This window comes from Ranitomeya imitator, chromosome 3, assembly GCF_032444005.1.
Source record: "Ranitomeya imitator isolate aRanImi1 chromosome 3, aRanImi1.pri, whole genome shotgun sequence".
In the NCBI taxonomy this organism is placed as follows: domain Eukaryota; kingdom Metazoa; phylum Chordata; class Amphibia; order Anura; family Dendrobatidae; genus Ranitomeya; species Ranitomeya imitator.
In genome coordinates, this window is record NC_091284.1 from 797,151,774 (window position 1) to 797,175,901 (window position 24,128).

The 24,128-nt window shown below is 46.1% G+C and overlaps 1 protein-coding gene across 1 annotated transcript in view; it reads left to right on the forward strand.

Annotated features, from left to right (window-relative positions):
• DYNC2H1 (dynein cytoplasmic 2 heavy chain 1) overlaps nt 1-24,128 on the forward strand; it is a 552,714-nt gene that overhangs the window by 7,409 nt on the left and 521,177 nt on the right. The window contains exons 5-10 of the mRNA XM_069759211.1: nt 12,095-12,239; nt 14,383-14,615; nt 15,196-15,330; nt 15,414-15,527; nt 15,774-15,885; nt 22,159-22,283. Of these exons, the coding sequence (XP_069615312.1) occupies nt 12,095-12,239; nt 14,383-14,615; nt 15,196-15,330; nt 15,414-15,527; nt 15,774-15,885; nt 22,159-22,283 (864 nt within the window). The remainder of the gene's footprint in view (nt 1-12,094; nt 12,240-14,382; nt 14,616-15,195; nt 15,331-15,413; nt 15,528-15,773; nt 15,886-22,158; nt 22,284-24,128) is intronic.

Sequence of the window (24,128 nt, forward strand, 5' to 3'; positions counted from 1 at the left end):
CTATGAAAAGGCCGAATAGTCTGTTAAGCCCAACATGGGCACAAAAAAAAACAACTAAGGGTGGGTGCTGTCTCTCCCAATGAAGGCTCCAAGAAAGAGATTTTATGGTGAGTACCAAAATTCTTCTTTATTTATCCCTTCATTTGGGGACACAGGTAACCATTTGATGTCCTAAAGCAGTCCCAAGGGAGGGAACAGAATATCTTGCTCAAATCAGGTCGGGCAACGGGCGATCACGTAGACTGAGGCATATGTATGTATCCTATAGAATCTTGCAAATGTATGAAGAGATGACCATGTAGCGGCCATGCAAAGCTGGGTTGCAGAAGCCTGGTTGCATCCGGACCAGAAGGCCCCTACCGCCCTTGTAGAGTGGGCCCTCATACCGGGAGGGGGTGGTCTGTCTTTCATACGATAAGCCTCCAGAATAGCTGATCGGATCCAACGGGCGATAGTAGACTTGGAGGCATGGAGTTCCTTCTGGCGAAGGAGTCCGATAGTCTAAAGAATGCTGTCCTTGAGAGGTAGAAACGGATTACTCTGACTAGGTCCAGTTTGTGAAGAGACCTTTCCAGGGGATGGATGGGTGATGGGTAGAAGGAGGGGAAGGATAATATCTTCATTGATATGGCATGAGGATACCACCTTAGGAAGGAAGGAATGCACTGGATGGAGGACCACATTGCCCTGGTAAAGGAAAAGAAGGGGAGTCGCAAGAGAGAGATGCTAATTCTGAGACCTGTCTAATGGAAGTGATCGCAACTAAAAAGGCAACCTTCCAGGAGAGCAAAGAATAGAAAATATCCTGTATGAGCTCACAGGGGGATCCCTGAAGAAAGCTCAAAATTAGATTTAGGCTATGTGCACACGTTCAGGTTTTTCCACGGTTTTTCGCGGTAAAAACGCTATAAAAACTCATTAAAAACGCATACATTATGCATTCTATCATTTAGAATGCATTCTGCATGTTATGTGCACATGGATGTGTTTTTTTCCGCGAAAAAAACGCATAGCGGTAAAAAAATGAGCATGTTCATTATTTTGGCGGATTTTTTGCGTTTTTCCCGCAATTCCATGCATTTGGGAAAAAACGCACAAAAAACACACCAAAAACGCGTCAAAATCGCGGTAAAAACGCATGCGGATTTCTGGCAGAAATGTCCAGTTTTTGTCAGGAAAATTTCTGCAAGAAATCCTGACGTGTGCACATACCCTCAAGGTTTAAGTCAAATTAAGATTTAAGTCAACGGGGGGGGGGACAATATGGTGGTGCTAAATGAGCAACTCCCTGAAGGAAGGTCCTGACCTGGGGGCGAGAGGCCAAACTCTAATGAAACAGGATTGAGAGTGCCCTTGAGGGTGCTAAAAGACAAACCGGACTCTTGTCTTGATTGCAAAAATGTCATAATAGATGGAAGAGAAAAAAACATGGGAGCTGTGTGTCTATCTTCACACCATCGAAAAAAGACCTTCCAGGACTGATGATAAATGCTTGAAGACAAGGGTTTTTCTCACCTCGTATGAATGACCTGGGGATAGAAGCCTGCTTTCCTCAGGACTGCGGCTTCAACAGCCATAATAATAATAATAATCTTTATTTTTATATAGCGCTAACATATTCCGCAGCGCTTTACAGGTTGCAAACATTATCACCGCTGTCCCCGTTGGGGCTCACAATCTAAATTCCCTATCAGTATGTCTTTGGAATGTGGGAGGAAACCGGAGAACCCGGAGGAAACCCACGCAAACACGGAGAGAACATACAAACTCTTTGCAGATGTTGTCCTTAGTGGGGCGTGAACCCAGGACTCCAGCGCTGCAAGGCTGCTGTGCTAGCCACTGCGCCATGCCATTAAATTAAGAGACTGAGAATTCTGGTGGAAGAGGGGACCCTGAGCGAGTAGGTTTGGTCTGTCTGGGAGCTTTCAAGCAACATCTGCTATCAGGTTGACTAACTGCGTACTAGGCTTTTCTGGGCCAGTCTGGGGCCACCAGAATGATTGGAATCCCTTCTGCCTTGATCTTCTTGACAAGTCTGTGGATCAGGGGAAGGGGTGGAGAAAGGTACGGAAATCGAAACTGAGACCATGGAATGACCAGGGCGTCATAACCGATTGATCACCAGAGGGTCGCGAGACCTGGCCACCAACCTAGGTACCTTGTAATCAATTTGAAATGCCATCAGATTGACATCAGGAGTGCCCCACCTCTGGCAGATATGTTTGAATACAAGATGGGTTGAGGGACCATTCGTCTGATGAGAGGCCTTGGCGACTTAGGAAGTCGGCGGCCCAGTTGTCCACGTCTGCAATGTGAACCGCTGAGATCGCTGGCACTCATCGTTTGGCCCAAGCCAGAATCCATGATACCTCTGGCATGACGGACTCGCTGCAAGTCCTGCCCTGGTGGTTTATGTGTGCTACTGTCATGGCATTGTTGGATTGAATTCGGTTTGGTCGGTCTGACAGAAGGTCCTGCAGCTGGAGAAGAGAGAGGTAGATGGCTCTTTTTCCAGTAGATTGATGGGAAGGGAGGCATTCCAAGAGTTCCAGCTACCCTGGACTGTGTGATGAAGGAAGATCGCTCCCCATCTGAGGAGACTGGTGTCTGTCGTGACAACTTGCCAGCGGTGGGGAAGAAATAATCTCCTGTTCCTAATGGAGGGGGAGAGACTCCACCATGCCAGGGACTGCCTCACTCGGAGAGGCATGAGTTTGGGGCGATCCAGGGAAGACATCTTGTCCCAAGCTGACAGAAGGGGCCAACTGGAGGGGATGGGTATGGAATTGTGTGAAAGGCACCTCTTCCATCTCGGCAATCATCTTCTCTAGAACTCTCATGCAGAGTCGATTAGCTAGGCGTCTTAGGGACTGAATCCCCAGACTGAGTGCCGAAATCTTCTCCTCTGGGGAAAGTCTCAGGTGCGGGGGGTATTGAACAACATGTGTAGGAAAACTAGGCACTGTTGATTACCTAGGCTAGAAGGGTAAGAGTGTCCAGGGTGACTTGAAGGCTTTCTGAACAGTCTACAATCTCTGGGAGCGAAGAATGGCCATGACAGTCGCCATAAACTTTGTGAACACTCTGGAGGCAGTGGCCAGTTTGAAAGTTAGGGTACCGTCACACAGTGGCATTTTGATCGCTACGACGGCACGATCCGTGACGCTCCAGCATCGTAACAATATCGCTCCAGCGTCGTAGACTGCTGTCACACTTTGCAATGTACGACGCTGGAGCGATAATTTCATGACGTATGTGCGATGTAGAAGCCGTTGGTTACTATGCGCACATCGTATACAATATCGTGCACACCTTTGTTACACCATGCGATCATGCCGCCACAGCGGGACACTAGACGACGAAAGAAAGTTTCAAACGATCTGCTACGACGTACGATTCTCAGCGGGGTCCCTGATCGCAGGAGTGTGTCACACAGCGAGATCGCTGGAACGTCACGGATATATCGCTGGAACGTCACGAATCGTGCCGTCGTAGCGATCAAAATGCCACTGTGTGACGGTACCCTTAGAGCTGTGATCTGATAGTGCTCCCCCTGGACCTCCAAGCGCAGAAACTTCTCATGTGTTGAGCAAATTGGTATGTGGAGATAAGCGTCCTGAATGTCCACCGAGCAGAGGAATTCCTCAGGCTCCATTGAGGCAACTACCGAGCAAAGGGATTCCATTTAGAAGTGTCGGATAAGGCACCCACCTGTTTAGAAGCTTGAGATCCAGGATTGGGCAGAGTGAGCCATCCTTCTTTGGGTCCACAAAAAGGTTGGAATAGAAACCCAAGCAGCGTTCCTGGAAGGGAGCAGGTTTGATGACCCCTGTCTGGAGGAGAGAATCAATAGCATTGAAGAAGCTGGGAATCTGAGCTGTAACCCCGGAGGACGGGACATGAAAAAACCCATCTGCGTGGGAGAGAAGAATACTCTATCCTATAACGATTTCCCTGATCCAAACATCATTGACTACGGAGAGCCGTACGTCCTGGAAATGCGGAAAACAACCACCCACCCTGAGAGGATTCCTGGTGGGGTTGACCCATGATGCCGAGGAGAATCTATTGGATCAGGCACTGAGGATTTGGCAGACCGACTTTTAGTGCGCCATGCCAGGGCTCTTTTGAAGAACGGCTTCCTGCTGTGTCGCCCGGCAGGAGATCCTTGCTGAGAGGAGGTTCCAAAGGAGGAGAAATGACGATAGGGACGAAACTGAAGAGAACGTCTCCTTGTAAAATGACATTTAGGTTTAGGCTGGGGAAGGGAGGTACTCTTACCTCCAGTGGCATCTGAGATGAGCTGATCTAGCTCAGACTCAAAAAGACAAGAGCCCTGAAAGGGAAGATTGGTAAGGGAATTTTTGGACATAGGGTCCGCATTCCAGGCTTTGAGCCAGAGAATTCTTCTACAATATTGCTGGTAACAAAGCAGAATAGCTGGCAGCATCGAGGGACGCGGCGAGCAAATATTTACCTGCATGGGCAATCAGATCCGCTAGATCAGCCAGCTCATCTGGTGAGGCCGTTGACAAAATGCCCTGCTGAAGATGTTTTGCCCAGGCGGAAACCGACTTGGCTACCCAGGTGGAAGCAAAGACTGGGCAGAGAGAAGCGCCAGCAGTCTCAAAGGTGGACTTGGCTAGAGCTTCGATATGCCTGTCAGTGGAGTCCTTGAGGGAAGAATTCTCAGGAAGTGATAGGACCGTCTTAGTGGACAGGTGAGAGACTGGGGGGTCGACAGCTAGGGTTTCTGCCCATTTGCTAAGGAAATCAGGACCAAAGGGATATAAAATATCCAACGGCCTTCTGCCTGGGAAGTGCTTTTCCAGGTGCTCCCACTGTTTGGCGAAGATTCCCTCAAACTTTTTGTGATTGGCAAAAAACCCAGGGAGGGCGTTTAGTCTTTTTGAATGGGACCAAGTCATCCGGAGAGAGATTCTCCTCATCCTTAATATTGAGGGTCTGATTGACCTCCAAAATAAGACTGTTGACCATATCCTGGAGCTTGGATGATTAGTCCGTGTCAAGGCCACACCAGACCCAGGGCCCTCCTCCGGGACGGAGGAATGGGAAACGGGGTATTCTGGAGGATTTGGAGGAAGAATGGGGACAAGATGAGGATTTGGAGTGTGCCTGTTTCTTGGACCTTATCTTTGATCTGCCATGCTGAGGGTGGCAAAAGGGAGCAAGAGATTCGTTTTGAGAAACTATTGGAGAGTTGGAGGCGGCTGAAAGGTTAGGTAAACGTTTGAGAAATAGCAACTTCCCACTTCAAGGGAAGGGGTGTTCTCTTGTCCCGGGCGGCCGGGGGTCTTGTGAGGCTGGCATGGTGGAAGAGCTGCAGTTTGGGCAGAAGGCTGGTCCATGACCTGTAGGCCACTTTTTGCAGAGGGCACAGGCGTAATGAAGAGTAGTGTGGGAGGGGCGGAGCAAGCCTCCCTCGGTCTGTACATATGTAAAGCCAAGGTCTCCCTGGAGCTGAGGGGATGCTGAGGAGGGCTAAGCAGGGTGGATAAAAATCAATGTTTTTTTAAAAAAAATAAAAAATATCGGATTTTTTAATTTAAATCGGATTTTTTTTATTTAAATCGGATTTTTTTCAATAAACTGCTTTTTGAGGAAAATATTTTACCATCCAAAGGTTCTTCCATCATGAGATAAAGCTGAGTTGTTTAACTCAGTAGAATAAAGGCTGTATATGTGTAACATTCAGAATGCCATGCTCTTCCAGAGGTTTCTGTAGGATTAGTGGGCAGTTTCTCTCCTATATTATCACAGACGCTCGCTTTACTTACGCAGTTCTCAAAACTGAATTTGACTCCGCAGAGGTCCCAGCCTCTTCTTCACGGCAAAAATGTTACAACATGAACAGAGTTGAGAAAAAGACCTTAATCCTATTGTTCTACAAACCTATGAGTACAGAATCAACCCCTTCAGTGCCAAGTCCAAGAAGTTAGACAATATGTTTCTGATTGTTTGGAGTGGAATAGATCTGCACAACACAAGAAGAATGTGAATCTAAGTGTGAGGAGGAGGAAGGGCAAGCAGACAAGAAAGTGAAAGTGAAACTTTGAGCACAATACTGCAGCATAGCCACAGACAGACAAGTCTGGATCTGTTTGTGTGTACGATCTGAGGTTTATTACAGGCCATAAAAGAGACCCAGTTTGGGAATATTTTAATGAAGCTCCTTCGCCTATCGGTAAGGCAGGCATGCGTGCAAAATGCAAACGATGCAACAAAGAGATGCAAGGCCTGGTGGCGCGAATGAGGCAACATCATGAGAAGTGCCGTGATGAAGATGATGAAGAACATATTGTCTAACTTCTTGGACTTGGCACTGAAGGGGTTGATTCTGTATTCATAGGTTTGTAGAACAATAGGATTAAGGTCTTTTTCTCAACTCTGTTCATGTTGTAACATTTTTGCCGTGAAGAAGAGGCTGGGACCTCTGCGGAGTGAAATTCAGTTAGGTAGAAACTTTGATTTAAATCACTGATTTAAATCAAGCCTTACTGACCAGTGATTTAAATCGTGATTTGAATCAGTTAGATTTAAATCAAATCCACCCTGGGGCTAAGCCTAGGTGGACAGGAAAAAATAACATGGACAGAGCCTTCCTGTTCCTGGATAAGGAGGATATCGGTCCAGCAGTAGGAACAGTGTCATGCGGGCATCGGGGATGACGACAGAGTGAAGTGGACTTAAAGGCGGGCTTAAGCAAAGTGCGCTGAGAAAAATCCAAAAAGGAGCGCTCCAATAGGAGGGAAAGTGCCCTGGAGTCCTTCTGCGCTGAATTGTTGGCGCTCGCGAGGGGTCAGGATCCAACCCGGCCTGAAATGAAAGATGTGCTCCCATAGGTCCGAAAAGGCCCATGAGACCTCAGGCGCTGATTTACTGGCATTTGTGGGGAGCGTGGACCATATAAAAGGAGGCTGTGAGCCCTCTTTTCCTGATTGGTTCACACACAAGGGGGTTTGTGGCTAACTGAGTAGAAGTAGAACTCGAGAGTATGGGGATTAACTTTCTGGTTTAGAGGCAGTGGCGTGGGGGAGCATCGTGATTTCCTCTTTGTGATGCCTCCCCGCCACCTGAAGAGGGACTGTGGAGAAAGAACGGGGAGATGGTACCTGTCTGGACGAGGTCCTGACTTCTTCTTCATCCCGCAGACGACATCAGGAAGTTCCCGGTGAGGAGGGGGTCACTGGAAAAAACGTACCCGTCCTCCTTCCCACACTATCGTGGTCCCAGACAGTCCAGAAGATGGTGTTGACCCTGAGGAGGGGATGGTCACTTAGAAGTGGCCAACGTCTTCCTCCTGGCACCACTCCTAGGAAGAGCTGGGGAGGGGGAACAGACAAAGAACCGGCCACCACGATCCGCCCTGAGACACACTTGAAGTGTCAGGGGGAAAGGTCCTGACTCACAGACCACAGAGTAGACGGTAGATGCCACCACACTGTTCTCTCAGTCTCTATTTTGGGAAAACGCGATGAGACTTTACACCCTGTTACCCTGAAGAGAAGAATCTGAAAAGCAAAGAGAAAAGATTAGTAACACACAACAGGTTGACCTAAGGATAAAAAAATAATGGATCTGGGATCAGATCCAGGTCATGCTTCTTACTGACACTAAGCTAAAACTGACGAGCTTTGTGCCGGTCGGTGGGTGTACCATGCTGAGGAGGAGCCTACTCTTTATTTTGTTTGCCTAGTGTCAGCCTCCTAGTGACAGCAGCATACACCCATGGTTACCTGTGTTCCCCAATGAAGTGATAAAGAAAAATAAACGCATAAAGGGACAATGACCTGATCATTACTACGATGTTTGTAGCTAAACTGAATTTCATAGATGACAACTCTGACGTAACCCGTCTGGAGTGATCAATTAAAGGGAAATGACTTTTTTTTTTTTTTTCGAAACCATTACTCATTGACACTTACAGTTAGGTCCATATATATTTGGACAGAGAACATTTTTCTAATTTTGGTTATAGACATTACCACAATGAATTTTAAACAAAACAATTCAGATGCAGTTGAAGTTCAGACTTTCAGCTTTCATTTGAGGGTATCCACATTAAAATTGGATGAAGGGTTTAGGAGTTTCAGCTCCTTAACATGTGCCACCCTGTTTTTAAAGGGACCAAAAGTAATTGGACAATTGACTCCAAGGCTATTTCATGGACAGGTGTGGGCAATCCCTTCGTTGTGTCATTCTCAATTAAGCAGATAAAAGGCCTAGAGTTGATTAGAGGTGGTGTGGTGCTTGCATTTGGAAGGTTTTGCTGTGAAGTAAACATGCGGTCTAAGGAGCTCTCCATGCTGGTGAAACAAGCCATCCTTAAGCTGCGAAAACTGAAAAAAAACCCATCCGAGAAATTGCTACAATATTAGGAGTGGCAAAATCTACAGTTTGGTAACATAGTAACATAGTAACATAGTTAGTAAGGCCGAAAAAAGACATTTGTCCATCCAGTTCAGCCTATATTCCATCATAATAAATCCCCAGATCTACATCCTTCTACAGAACCTAATAATTGTATGATACAATTTTGTTCTGCTCCAGGAAGACATCCAGGCCTCTCTTGAACCCCTCGACTGAGTTCGCCATCACCACCTCCTCAGGCAAGCAATTCCAGATTCTCACTGCCCTAACAGTAAAGAATCCTCTTCTATGTTGGTGGAAAAACCTTCTCTCCTCCAGACGCAAAGAATGCCCCCTTGTGCACGTCTCCTTCCTTGGTATAAACAGATCCTCAGCGAGATATTTGTATTGTCCCCTTATATACTTATACATGGTTATTAGATCGCCCCTCAGTCGTCTTTTTTCTAGACTAAATAATCCTAATTTCGCTAATCTATCTGGGTATTGTAGTTCTCCCATCCCCTTTATTAATTTTGTTGCCCTCCTTTGTACTCTCTCTAGTTCCATTATATCCTTCCTGAGCACCGGTGCCCAAAACTGGACACAGTACTCCATGTGCGGTCTAACTAGCGATTTGTACAGAGGCAGTATAATGCTCTCATCATGTGTATCTAGACCTCTTTTAATGCACCCCATGATCCTGTTTGCCTTGGCAGCTGCTGCCTGGCACTGGCTGCTCCAGGTAAGTTTATTATTAACTAGGATCCCCAAGTCCTTCTCCCTGTCAGATTTACCCAGTGGTTTCCCGTTCAGTGTGTAATGGTGATATTGATTCCTTCTTCCCATGTGTATAACCTTACATTTATCATTGTTAAACCTCATCTGCCACCTTTCAGCCCAAGTTTCCAACTTATCCAGATCCATCTGTAGCAGAATACTATCTTCTCTTGTATTAACTGCTTTACATAGTTTTGTATCATCTGCAAATATCGATATTTTACTGTGTAAACCTTCTACCAGATCATTAATGAATATGTTGAAGAGAACAGGTCCCAATACTGACCCCTGCGGTACCCCACTGGTCACAGCGACCCAGTTAGAGACTATACCATTTATAACCACCCTCTGCTTTCTATCACTAAGCCAGTTACTAACCCATTTACACACATTTTCCCCCAGACCAAGCATTCTCATTTTGTGTACCAACCTCTTGTGCGGCACGGTATCAAACGCTTTGGAAAAATCGAGATATACCACTTCCAATGACTCACCGTGGTCTAGCCTATAGCTTACCTCTTCATAAAAACTGATTAGATTGGTTTGACAGGAGCGATTTCTCATAAACCCATGCTGATATGGAGTTAAACAGTTATTCTCATTGAGATAATCCAGAATAACATCCCTCAGAAACCCTTCAAATATTTTACCAACAATAGAGGTTAGACTTACTGGCCTATAATTTCCAGGTTCACTTTTAGAGCCCTTTTTGAATATTGGCACCACATTTGCTATGCGCCAGTCCTGCGGAACAGACCCTGTCGCTATAGAGTCCCTAAAAATAAGAAATAATGGTTTATCTATTACATTACTTAGTTCTCTTAGTACTCGTGGGTGTATGCCATCTGGACCCGGAGATTTATCTATTTTAATCTTATTTAGCCGGTTTCGCACCTCTTCTTGGGTTAGATTGGTGACCCTTAATATAGGGTTTTCATTGTTTCTTGGGATTTCACCTAGCATTTCATTTTCCACCGTGAATACCGTGGAGAAGAAGGTGTTTAATATGTTAGCTTTTTCCTCGTCATCTACAACCATTCTTTCCTCACTATTTTTTAAGGGGCCTACATTTTCAGTTTTTATTCTTTTACTATTGATATAGTTGAAGAACAGTTTGGGATTAGTTTTACTCTCCTTAGCAATGTGCTTCTCTGTTTCCTTTTTGGCAGCTTTAATTAGTTTTTTAGATAAAGTATTTTTCTCCCTATAGTTTTTTAGAGCTTCAATGGTGCCATCCTGCTTTAGTAGTGCAAATGCTTTCTTTTTACTGTTAATTGCCTGTCTTACTTCTTTGTTTAGCCACATTGGGTTTTTCCTATTTCTAGTCCTTTTATTCCCACAAGGTATAAACCGCTTACACTGCCTATTTAGGATGTTCTTAAACATTTCCCATTTATTATCTGTATTCTTATTTCTGAGGATATTGTCCCAGTCTACCAGATTAAGGGCATCTCTAAGCTGGTCAAACTTTGCCTTCCTAAAGTTCAGTGTTTTTGTGACTCCCTGACAAGTCCCCCTAGTGAAAGACAGGTGAAACTGTACAATATTGTGGTCCCTATTTCCTAGATGCCCAACCACCTGCAAATTTGTTATTCTGTCAGGTCTATTAGATAGTATTAGGTCTAAAAGTGCTGCTCCTCTGGTTGGATTCTGCACCAATTGTGAAAGATAATTTTTCTTGGTTATTAGCAGAAACCTGTTGCCTTTATGGGTTTCACAGGTACATCCTGAGAAAGAAAGAAAGCACTGGTGAACTCATCAATGCAAAAAGACCTGGGCGCTCACGGAAGACAACAGTGGTGGATGATCGCAGAATAATCTCCATGGTGAAGAGAAACCCCTTCACAACAGCCAACCAAGTGACCTACACTCTCCAGGAGGTCGGCGTATCAATATCCAAATCTACCATAAAGAGAAGACTGCATGAAAGTAAATACAGAGGGTTCACTGCACGGTGCAGCCGCTCATAAGCATCAAGAATAAAAAGGCTAGACTGGACTTTGCTAAAAACATCTAAAAAAGCCAGCACAGTTCTGGAAGAACATTCTTTGGACAGATGAAACCAAGACCAACCTCAACCAGAATGATGGAAAGAGAAAAGTATGGTGAAGGCGCGGTACAGCTCATGATCCAAAGCATACCACATCATCTGTAAAACCCGGCGGAGGCAGTGTGATGGCTTGGGCATGCATGGCTGCCAGTGGCACTGGGTCACTAGTGTTTATTGATGATGTGACACAGGACAGAAGCAGCTGGATGAATTCTGAGGTATTCAGAGCCGCCATGCTGTGTGCTCAGATCCAGCCAAATGCAGCCAAACTGATTGGTCGTCGTTTCATACTACAGATGGACAATGACCCAAAACATAAAGCCAAAGCAACCAGGAGTTTATTAAAGCAAAGAAGTGGAATATTCTTCAATGGCCAAGTCAGTCACCTGATCTCAAACACATTGAGCAGCATTTCACTTGTTAAAGACTAAACTTCAGACAGAAAGGCCCACAAACAAACAGCAACTGAAAACCACCGCAGTGAAGGCCTGGCAGAGCATCAAAAAGGAGGAAACACAGCGTCTGGTGATGTGCATGAGTCCAAGACTTCAGGCAGTCATTGCCAAAAAAGGGTTTTCAACCAAGTACTAAAAATGAACATTTTATTTAAAATTATTGAATCTGTCCAATTACTTTTGGTCCCTTTAAAAACAGGGTGGCACATATTACGGAGCTTAAACTCCTAAACCCTTCATCCAATTTTAATGTGGATATCCTCAAATGAAAGCTGAAAGTCTGAACTTCAACTGCATCTGAATTGTTTTGTTTAAAATTCATTGTGGTAATGTCTATAACCAAAATTAGAAAAATGTTGTCTCTGTCCAAATATATATGGACCTAACTGTATAGATAATAATGATTGTCTGCAGGTTTCTAACTTTTCTGGTGCATTCACAGTATTACAACAACCTTGACGCTCTGCCTTTGGTCGAACTTGTGGAACTTGTAGAAACCACCAAGGAAGTGGTGGATGATGTGTGGAGGCAGACGGAGCATGACCCTTATCCTGAGCGACGCATGAAGCACTTACTGGAGATCACTGGTAGGATGAATGGCACTGGCATATAACCATAGTAGAATATCCTTTCTAGAATTGAGCCAAACGATTCACAAGTCCCTGATTCGGTTTTCCACTTCAGTTGTCCATTGCTGCCGGACCAGATCCCTGCAAACCTCCTCCTAATATTTACCAGCATTCCTATAACTTCTCATTACGCTCGCCATAATGTCGTGCCTCAACAGTGATATCGCACTGTGCCTACTTATAAGAAGAGTGGGATGCCAGCAGGTAGGTGGGCTTTGATCCGGCGGCAAGGGACTACTGACGTGGTTGCTGGATCAGGGTCCTTGGCTCAAATCTTATTCTGCATTTTCTTGATGTATAGCATTGATAAAGTGAGAAATATTATGAACTTGTATTGGCCAAGAGAGCAGGGATCCCTCATATCAAGGTATTGGAGACATTAAAGCAGCTAGTCACCTTCCACTAGCTCAGAGACGACAGAAAATTAGGGAGCCTTCACAGGGCAAAACTGGAGAAGCCTCCCAGTGGTGGAGCCAGACTATTGTTGGTGGCCTTGTCTGGCTTCTGCGGGCATGACTAGTTGAATGACAGGTCTCTCCCATGTGTGTACATAGGGAGAGACCTGTCAATCGCCTGGTGTGCTGCAGGGAGAATGCACCCAATGGTGGCGCCGGACTGTTCTCGTCTTTGCACACTGTTCCCGGCTTTGATATTGAAGCTGTTATAACGAGATCAGTGGGGGTCTGACTCTGTGCACCTGAGCTAATAAGCGATTCGAGGCACCGTGACACTCTAGCGAACACCTCGCCCCCTACATTATTTCTACAGGTTGTACTGTTAGTAGCATCTCTGCTGGGTTCACTACAACTTTGTCCCATTCAGGTGCATGGAAATAAGATCTTATACCAGTCACAACTGCTGCAGAAAGTAGGCCGATGAGACCGGTAAATGGTAAAGGGTGTGCAGTGGTTGTCGGCAAGGCTGTGGAGTTGGAGGCCATTTTGGTGGAGTCAGAGTCTGAGTCGGTGTTATGGAAATTGAGGAGTCGGGAGTCAGAGGTTTGGCTTACCGACTCCACAGCTCTGTCAGGGCTGTGGAGTCGGAGTCGGAGCCCATTTTGGTGGAGTCGGTGTTATGGAAATTGAGGAGTCGGGAGTCAGAGGTTTGGCTTACCGACTCCACAGCTCTGTCGGAGCCCATTTTGGTGGAGTCGGTGTCATGGAAATTGAGGAGTCGGAGGTTTGGCTTACCGACTTCCACAGCCCTGGTTGTCGGACCACCAATGACCATTTTAATTGCTAATTGGTACGAGTGAAAGAGACGGACCCCCACTGATATATTGGCCTTCAGTTAGTTGCGCCAAAATACTTACACTTCAGTCGCCTGCCAGATTTCATATACAGAAACTCAAAACATATATTAAAGCAGAATTTGTATTTATTTAGGAACTTAATATACAGTACAACATATTTACTAAAATGTTTAATATTATCGTTTAGTTATCAACAAAATGTAAGTATCTACTTATGTACTATGAAAAAACAAGTACAAGGATCACATATCTTATATGTTTAGGTAGCTACCAAAATGGATGGTTACCCTCCTTCTAGACTTGCTGAAATAATTACTGTAATTAGTCACCCCACGTGACTAATTAAATGTTAAATGCCCAGCATAAGAACAAGCCTTTAATATCAATGTCCCACATATCCCTTTTACAAGCTATTAGTTTTATTTTGCCCATGTAACTCTAGGCCTTCACTTTAGAACATTTAATTCGTTTATTGCTTCTGTGAAATTAGTGTCTAAACAAAACTTTTATAATATTCCTGTTTTTTTTTTTTTAAATTTTTTTATTCGATTATAATTGAATAAATAATTCTATTCTATAATTGAATAATTATTCCTGACATTTTGCCGTCTGCAGTACAATAGCCATATAGACCTCTGTATAGATTATTATTATTTATTATCATAGAGCTATTTATTCCATGGCGCTTTACATGTGAGGAGGGGTATACATAATAAAAACAAGTACAATAATCTTGAACAATACAAGTCACAGCTGGTACAGGAGGAGAGCGGACCCTGCACGCGATGGCTCACAATCTACAAGGATGGGTGAGGATACAGTAGATGATCTTCTCACTGTGTCCTGTAGGTAACACGCTGGGACGCTGTGTCCAGAAGAACCTGACGGAGATGAATCTATGGACCGAGCCGTTTCCGGCAGTTAAGGAGACCCTCAGAGCAGGTATTGCCGTGTGTGAGCAATGGACAGCAGCCTGCGAACATCTCACCGGACAATTGTGGAGACATTATACTCCTCACCTGTGGAAACATGAGAAGTACATCCCAGAATCTCTACACAACCTCGGCCGACGTCTTGAAGAGGTATAGCACTGGTGATTAAAGGGACAAGGATTGTAAAACATCTGCAATAGACAGAATGACTTTCCTAGTGCAAGTCATTTCTGATAATCTTATTCATTGCCTGGCACATATGTTCTCCCCTATATCGGTTTATTAAATGTCCAACCATCTTTTTGTAGCACCAAAATGATCATCCATTCCAGTCATATAATCATTCATGATCATAGACATTAACACTTTACTTCCAAGACCTTAGTAATCACCTTTTTGATGGCTTTCTGATCAGATGAGGTCCAACCGCTGGAGCCTCCACTGATCTTGAGAATGGGGACCTGCACTAGCCCATCAGAGTGGAGTGGTGGCCGCACATCTGGTGCCATAGCTTCATTCATCGTTTATGGAAATAGCCAAGTGTAGTGTTCCTGCAACCATCCCATAGAGGATGAATGGAGCACTGCCACGGATCCATTCCCAAGGGCATTTCAGAGCCCCTCTTTCAGGCTCTCCAGTGGTTGAGCCACTAATAAGACAGTTATCAGACAGACTGTGGAGAGGTGATCACTTCCACTGTTGAGAATAACCCATATTCTGATGTCTGCAGGTCTTCACTATAAGGATGATGCATGAAAAGTTGGCGCACTTTCTGCCCTCTGGCGATGACCATTCCCAGCGCTCTAGGAAATTGTTTGAACCTTTTGCTGGATTGAACCCTGTGCACTACAACCCATATACTGAGGTGAGGAGGATTTCTGCTACTTTGACATCTGGGGTCTCCCACACTTCTCTGTCACTGATGATTCTCATGTCATTGTCCTCCAGCCTTTATGGAGAGCTGCAGTTTCTCAATACGAAAGGATAATTGAGCCGGCAGAAGAAAAAATAGCAAGCAAGCTGAAATCGTATATCTCGGATATCAGTGACAGTCCACAACAGGTACGTACATGGGTCAGTGATTAGCAGGACACTGGTTGAGAGGCCACATTGGTACTCCGTGGCTGCCAAATCCGAGCCCGGTGAACCTCGTCCTGTCTGCCGGCATGCCCCCTCCTTATGATGTTGCACAGAAGAAGCACCGGGGATGTCGGCAGGCAGGACAGGCTCACAGGGCTCTGGATCGGTGTCTGGAGAATCTTTTTGCTCAACTCTACTTTCAGTTTCTGAAATGATTGTCTTTTCTAGCTCCTACAAGCTTTTCAGACGCACAGAGAGTTGGTGAAGAGACCAAGTATTAGGAAGCATCTGATCCTTGAACGGGAAACTTTGCTGGCCAGACTCGTTGACTATATTCAAGGTAATAATTAGCAAGTGTGATGTATTTGCTGTTCGTTTGTGGAGGAAGGTTCACCGTCTGCTACAGGAGGGTGCAGGAAGGGTCACCGACTGCTACAGGAGGGTGCAGGAAGGGTCACCGACTGCTACAGGAGGGTGTAGGAAAGCATGTGCACAGCGTTTTTTGTTTCCCATAGGTTTACATTGTACTGTAAACTCATGGAAAACTGCTGCGGATCCGCAGCGGTCAAATCCGCTGCGGATCCGCAGCAAAATCCGCAAAGTGTGAACATAGCCTAATAGTCACCATTTCTATCGGCCTCAGTTCTGCTTCTGCCGATTCTGTCTGGCAGATCAGTGCCCACAGGGAGCGCTCTGGTAAGTCTGAAACTCTCCTTCCTTGTTTGTTAACTGCTGTAAGAAGGGCACAGCACCGTCGTCATCTGTGGCTGACATAGAAATTCCTCTTCAAAAAAAAAGCTGAAGAGTAGTGATGAGTGAGTATACTCGTTGCTCCGGCTTTCCAGAGCATGCTCGTTTGGTCTCCGAGTATTTGTGAGTGCTCGGAGATGCATGATTTTCGACTGCTAGACAGCCTGAATACATGTGGGGATTCGATAACAAACAGGCAACCCCCACATGTACTCAGGCCGGCTAGCAGCCGTAAATCATGCATCTCCGAGCAGTCACAAATACTCGGAGACCACCCGAGCGTGCTCTGGAAAACCCGAGTAACGAGTATACTCGCTCATCACTACTCTTCAGCTTTTTTTTTTTTTAAGAGGAATTTCTATGTCAGCCACAGATTATCATTAAGGTCTCTCTTCTCAAAGAGGTTCTGCAGCAGGCAGGCTTGTGAACCAGCATATAATACCCATCTTACCTTTCTAGAAAGAGAAGTAGTCCGACCAACAATGTTTGTTAAGGAAGTGTACAATCTTTTAGGCCATGCCATCTCCATTTTCGTGCCGATCTTTCCTAACGTCCTGCCTGTTTCCATCTGTATAATATCTGAAAAAGCCAAGAACGCAATTTGCTGTTATGCAGACAGACACTGCTGCAATTGGCGCAGCTCCGACATCCGATTGTTCAGCCTGTTTCGGGTAAAACCATGCGTTTTTGTTTTTGTATGGTTTTCCAGTTTGTGTTTTTCATTTTTTATTTAACACATATTACAATAAATGCCAGCATTTCTATATGCGCTAAGAATACTTACAGGGGTATTTCCATCTTCAAGATCCTATTACAATATCTAGTAGGTGTAATAGTAATTATAACATTAGCAAATACCTCCAATTAGTAATGTAGTATAGTTCTCCTGATAAGCTATGTCTCTTACCCCATGTTCAGGGCATTGCAGTAGCTTAGGTATCCATGGTTACGACCACTAACAGCTAACTGTCACTATATGAGTGGTCATAACCGTGAATAACTAAGCTACTACAATGCCCTGCACATGGGGTAAGCGACATAGTGAATTAGAAGAACTATACATATATACATTTCTAATTGGAGGTATTTGCTAATATTATTATTATTATTACACCTACTACATATTAGGATAGGATATTGGACATGTGAATACCCCTTTAGCATTAATAGAATTTTTTTTATTGATATCTAATTTTATTTCATTCAAATATTTTTTTCTTTATATAGATTGGACAACCTTTCCTTTGAGTAAAATAGCAAAAGCTGATGTTCACCTCCCACACCGGCGCTGCTGTTCCCAGTGGCTGATGTGACACTGTCGCATCATGTAAACGCTGCAGCCAGTCAGTGGCCGCTGGCCAGTTACCGCTGTTACAACAGAACATCGGTGATCAGCAGCCAATCAGCGACCGACGATTGTCTGCAGAGGTCACCCGACACCTACAATGTCACGTTACTGACTGGGAACAACAGTGCCGACAGTGCTCGTGCAGGAGGTAAGTATTTTCTATGGGATCCAAGAAGTATCATTTCTCCTTGCGGAGAGTGACATGATAATCATGTCGAGGTGAGGAGACTTAAAGCCGCCATCCCGGTCAGACGCCTCTCAATCAGCCAAACCAGATCTCCACTTTGCACTGACGAGGGGCAGTACCCGAAACACAGTGTCTGCAAATTGAGATTCTGGTTTGGCTATTATCCTAAGTCATGTGACAAGGCTCGTTAAAGGGTCGACATTGACTTGTAGGATTGCTACTTCCAATAGGTGGCACTAGAGTTCTAGTCCTCTTCCTCTCTGAAGAGACAATTTGCATATTTTCTATGGGAAAATGATTAATCGGGATGTCCAGTGGTGGATATACAAGTACCAGTATTTTTTTTTTTATCGTTTTATCTTACTGTTTGTAAATTGGTTTCTGTTTTTGATGAATGAGTATACCAGAACCGTGCAGTCCACTTCATTGATGTAAGATCTATATGATTCCGCTGTCCTTTTATTCATCCTTCGCCTCATTGGGGGACACAGCCCGTGGTTTATGCTGCTGCTGCCACCAGGAGGCGACATTAAGTGATTCAAAGAAAGTTCTCTCCTCCCCTGCAGTATACACCCTCCTGCTGCCTCCCAGAGAACCAGTTCTTGCTTAGTGTCCGTAGGAGGCGCACGGACGGCTCTGCTATTCAGACCCAAAACTCTTTATTTTATTTTTACCTTTTACATTTTTGATTTTAGATTTTATTTTTCCCACAGACGAATGGGGCGACAGATCCTTTCCAGGTTCCGATCTCCCCGAACCATAAACAGGCGAGCACTGAGAGTGTCGCCTCTCCGTATCCTCTCCTGTGACGTGCCACGCCTGAGCTGATTCTTAGGGGCGACGGGTCCCTTCAAGGACACCGATCTCCCCGCACCCTGTATGGACGAGCACATGGAGTGTCGCCTCCACGTACCCTCTTCCCCAGCCAGGCCTAATGCTGGACAACTGGCCCTGTCCACCTGGGGACTGAACTCCGTGGATGCACAGAGGCCCCTCTCTATGGCGCCCGAGCAGCCCCCACTGTCCCACCACTGTGAAAGTAGATGGCACAAGGAGGCGGACGGTTCCTCTCCACCTTCCTAACAAAGGGATGGTCGATTGAGGTTTATACCTTTATCCCTGCACCGTCCACTCTGCAATACCTGACCTGCAGCAGAACATTAGAGTTTGCGCGCTTTCCACGGCGTTGAAACCCAGTCATCCGTGGCGGCTCCATGCCTGGACGCGCACCCATGGTGAGTGGATCCAGTCAGCGGTGGCCTCTGCAGTGGGATATTCACATGCTGACAGGCAGCCTCAGCTTCCCTGTGGCCCACCTCCCTGAGGTAACGCTCCGGCCGGCTGCAAAAATTTAGTCCCCGGCTTTGGACGATGTGTAGGCCGCAGACGAATGGGGCGACGGATCCTTTTAGGTTCCGATCTCCCCGAACCATCAACAGGCGAGCACAGAGAGTGTCGCCTCTCCGTATCCTCTCCTGCGACGTGGGATGCCAGGCCCGGGCTGATTGTTAGGGGCGACGGGTCCCTTCAAGGGCACTGATCTCTCCCGGGAGCCGCGCCCGCACTATGGCGCTTATCGCCTGCCACGGGAACGCTCAATTTTCTCGGCCACTACAACGCCCCTCACTTCTACCGCCGGCTGCAGAAATTTAGACCCTGGCTTAGGCCCATTCATGGAAGTCTCAAGGCTCCGCCCAAATCGTGTCTGTGGCTCCGCCCCCCAAATTGGCGCTTCTCGCTCTCTGCGAGATTTTACCACCTCTGCAACTCCCAGTGGCCATCTTGGTCCAACCGGCCGGCTCACGCTGGGGCGACGGTTTTTGCATTAAAAGGGCAACGACTTTACATCAGTACCCGGGTAAGGAAGTACCTGACCAGTATGCCCTGGTCTTAACGGCACATGACCAGCATGCCCTGGTCTTAAAGGCACTTCACCAGTATGCCCTGATGTTAAAGGCACATGACCAGCATGCCCTGGTCTTAAAGGCACATGACCAGCATGCCCTGGTCTTAAAGCCACATGACCAGTATTCCCTGGTCTGAGCGGGAGACTAACAAGGGATCGTACCTTGCCCTTCGGCCTGGCTACCGCACCCAGAGTGTTTGTAAGGTTCATGGCAGTTGTCATGTTCCTTTTGCACCCTGGAAGCATGGTCGTCCTGCCCTATTTTGTTGACTTTCTAGCCGCTCTTCCTTGACTACGCCGAGTCGTCTATATCACTTGCGATACCCTCTCACCTGGGCTGGCAGCTAAACTTAGACAAGTTTTTCCTCATTTCCAGCCCAGCAGATCCTTTTTAAGGATGATCCTGCACAAGAAGGATGGTAATTCTCTCTCGAGTCAAGTTTGTGGCCCTTCAACAGGGAGCTCGCGCACTTGATCACTCATCCCCTCAGTTCATTCGATTCACTAGGAGGGTTCTGAGGAACAATGGTGACGACAATGGAAGCAGTTTCCTTCGCTCCGCTCGTTTTCAGCAAGTCAATCAGGCTTTCAAAGGGTAGTCTCTGAGCTCCTTCCTCTTCCAGGGCCTTCTCCTGGTCCAACAGTTATTAGTGAATACCAATGCCAGTCTTCTTCTCCCGTTCATTGCTCTGGGTATCCGAACGGTACGGCTAATCCTACAGCAGGTCCACTGCCTTCAGGCGGGTCACCCCATTCGTCTTCAATTGGATAATGCCACGGCTGTGCCATACGTTAATCATCTAGCAGGTACCCACAGTCAAGCACCATGGCCGAGGTACCTCACACTCTCTGATGGGCCGAGATCTATCATTCGGTGATCTCGGCAGTACATATCCCTGGAGTAGAACACTGGGGGGCAGACATTTTCAGCCGTCAGGGTTTCTCCTCAAGTGAGTGGGAACTTCACCTGGAAGTCTTCCATCCGATCTGCCTTCACTGGAGTACTCCAGATGTAGGTCAAATGGCGTCCAAACTGAACGCCAATGTACTCGAGTTCATGGTTCGGCCTCGAGATCCAAGAGCATCGCAGTGCATGCTCTGTTCTTCCATGGTACCAATTTCCATAACCCCTCTTCCACTACTATCGAGATGTTTTTGGAAGCAGGAAGGGCCCCAGTGATCCTGGGACACCCGCACTGACCATGTCAGGATTTTCTCGCGGTACTAGTATTTTTCCGTCTTATTGCAACAAAACTGCAAATATGGACCGCGTACCGTTAGATCTTTGGGACCTTAATGGTCCTGGGGATCTTACAGTAGACTCCTTTTTTGATCCGGACAGACTTTACTATCAGAGAAGGTCGCTCCCTTTTTTCTCTGCGTTCTTGTCATCCTGATGAGTCTTCAGAGCTTGCCACTCTGTTCTTTCAGACTTTTTTCCTTATTACCATCAAGACAAGGTTGCCCTCAGGCTATCCCCTTCCCTTGTTACCAAGGTGGTATTGTATTCTCACTGTTACAGGGGCATTGTCCTTCTCTCATTTTTTTCGGCTCCAGTCCACAAAACGGAATGGGGACTCCATAATCTGGATGAAGTGAGTGCTCCGAGTAGGTACGTATCGAGGACGGCATCCTTCCGAAGGTTGGACACTTTATTTGGGCTTCCCGACGGGACGGTAAGAAGAAGGCTTCCTGACGGTCACAGGAAGGGTTTAGCCGTTTCATCAGACATGCTAGCCTGGTGGATTCGTTTCACCATCCAGGAGTCCTTCCATGCTAGATGTCAGCCTATCTGCCCGTCTGAGGGCTCTAGGCACCAGACGTAGGCAAGCACAGCTGCAAGCTTGCGGATTCGTCCAGTCTGCATGCATTCTTGAAGCACTATAATTCCCACACTTCCACAGACGTGAGTCTGGGCAGGCGGACTCTGCAGGCCGCGGTGGCGCACTTGTAAATAGCGGTTACACAGGGCCTGATCTATTGTTGTCCCCACCCAGGGACTGCTTTTTGATGGCCCACAGTCTGTGTCCCCCAATGAGGCAAAGGAGAAATAGGGATTTTTGTGTACTCGCCGTAAAATCCTTTTCTCCGAGCCATTCATTGGGGGACACAGCTCCCACCCTGTTATTAGCTTGTGCTTGTTTTTATTATTTGACATGCTATACTGTCATATATAATCTGACATGCTATACGCTCACATGTTGTTATTGATCTCCTACTGCTTTTGCACCAAACTGGTTAGCTGAGAGCCAGCAGGAGGGTGTATACTGCAGGGGAGGGGCTATCTTTTTTGTATCACTTAGTGTCAGCCTCCTAGTGGCAGCAGCATACACCACGGTCTGTGTCCCCCAATGAATGGCTCGGAGAAAAGGATTTTACAGTGAGTACACAAAAATCCCTATTTTTTTTTTTTGTGTGTCAGAGATCCGGTCAGACTTTGAAGCTCGCTACCATGGCACCCCTGGAGATTCTTCTGGACCCCTCACTGGCAAGAACCTGCCCGAGGTTGTGAATAACATTGTGTGGGTACGCCAACTCCATCTTAAGGTAAGCTGTGCCTTTAAAAAAAAAAAAGAACGGCGAGAAAGAAACCTGGAAATGGTTAATGTATTCCTTCTATACCACTTTCACTGTGGTATCGGTCATATACATCTGCATAACTCATCTCCGATCTGCGCCCGCTGATATCACTTTCGGTTCGTCTTTTACATGCTAAGGCTTTGGTTTTATGTTTATTGTAACCTCCTATGGTTCTACAGAAATGGCCTTAAATATGGAAGGCGAGTGCTATTGTCATTACGCTCTAACCATGAATGTTGGATCCTAATGATAATTGCCTGGAGTGAAAGGCCGTAACGACGGTGTCCATCTGGTCCGATAATTATCTGACTTTCGTGAAAATGTTCCCGTTGTGATCACAGTGATAGTAGCATGTAAATGGTGATCAGTGGCATAACCTTATTACGGTGAATAGCGGGGATTTAATTTTCAATAATGAAAATGAGTTTTCCTTTTAGCATCCAAGCTGTACATTGTGTCTTTAAATTACAGAGCTATAACATTATCCGGCCATCTGTCTGATTTGGTTGATGATTTGGGGTGTAAACTTTCACTCGGTGTTATACCCAATTAAGGGTCGTAGGGGGCAGCACATAAAGGTATTTAAAATGGAACTTTACTTTCAACAAACTTTGCATAAATCAATAGTAAAGGCAAATGTAAGATACTTTGTGCTATGTCTTGCATAGTGCATAAATCAGCCACGTCTTCCCCTGCCTCCTGTACTTGTCATCCACTCTGCCCAAAACTGCTTCAGTCTGTCTTACATGACAACACAGTGATCCCACAGACTGTCTTGTCTGAGTGGCACAAACCTTTATACTCTATGAGAGGGGAGAGTGAGGAGCATGGAGAGGAAACAGGCAGAGGGGAACATAGAAAAAGAGGGATTTTTGGTTCTTACCATAAAATCTTTCTTGGAGCCTTCATTGGGGGACACAGGTAACCATGGGTGTATGCTGCTGTTGCTAGGAGGCTCGCACTATGCAAATAAGGAAAAAATAACTCCTCCCCAGCAGTATACACCCTCCAACAGGCACAAGTCAACTCAGTTGGTGCTAAAGCAGTAGTAGACGCAAGTATAAACAAACTCAACCTATGTACCAACCCACAACAATGGCACATTGGCCAAAACGGTACAACATAAAGGGAGGATGCTGTGTCCCCCAATGAAGGCTCCAAGAAAGAGATTTTACGGTAAGAATCAAAAATCCTTCTTTCTTTCTCGCTTCATTGGGGGACACAGGTCACCATGGGACGTCCAAAAGCAGTCCCATGGGTGGGGAAAATATTCAGAGAGAAGGAGACTTAGGTCGGCCTGTGGGAAACCGCCGCCTGCAGTATCTTCCTACCCAGGCCTGCATCCACAGAAGCCTGAGTATGCACCTTGTAAAATCTTACAAAGGTGTGAACGGACGACCAGGTTGCGGCCTTGCAAACCTGCGAAGCTGAAGCTTGGTGACGAATGGCTCAGGAAGCTCCCACAGCCCGGGTAGAGTGAGCCCTCACCCCCGGAGGAGGCTGTTTGTTTTGAACACGGTATGCCTCCAGAACCGCCGAACGAATCCAACGAGCAATTGTGGATTTAGAGGCGGGGAGCCCCTTCCGACGACAAACAGAGGATCGGACTGCTGAAAAGAAGCAGTTCTGGAAAGATAGACTCGGATAGCCCTGACCAAATCCAGTTTGTGACGAGATTTCTCCAAGAGATGAACCAGGGAAGGGCACAAGGAAGGAAGGACGAGTCCTCGTTGATGTGAAAAGCCGAAACTACATTTGGTAGAAAGGAAGGAACAGGCCGAAGGACCACTTTATCCAGGTGCAGAATCAGGA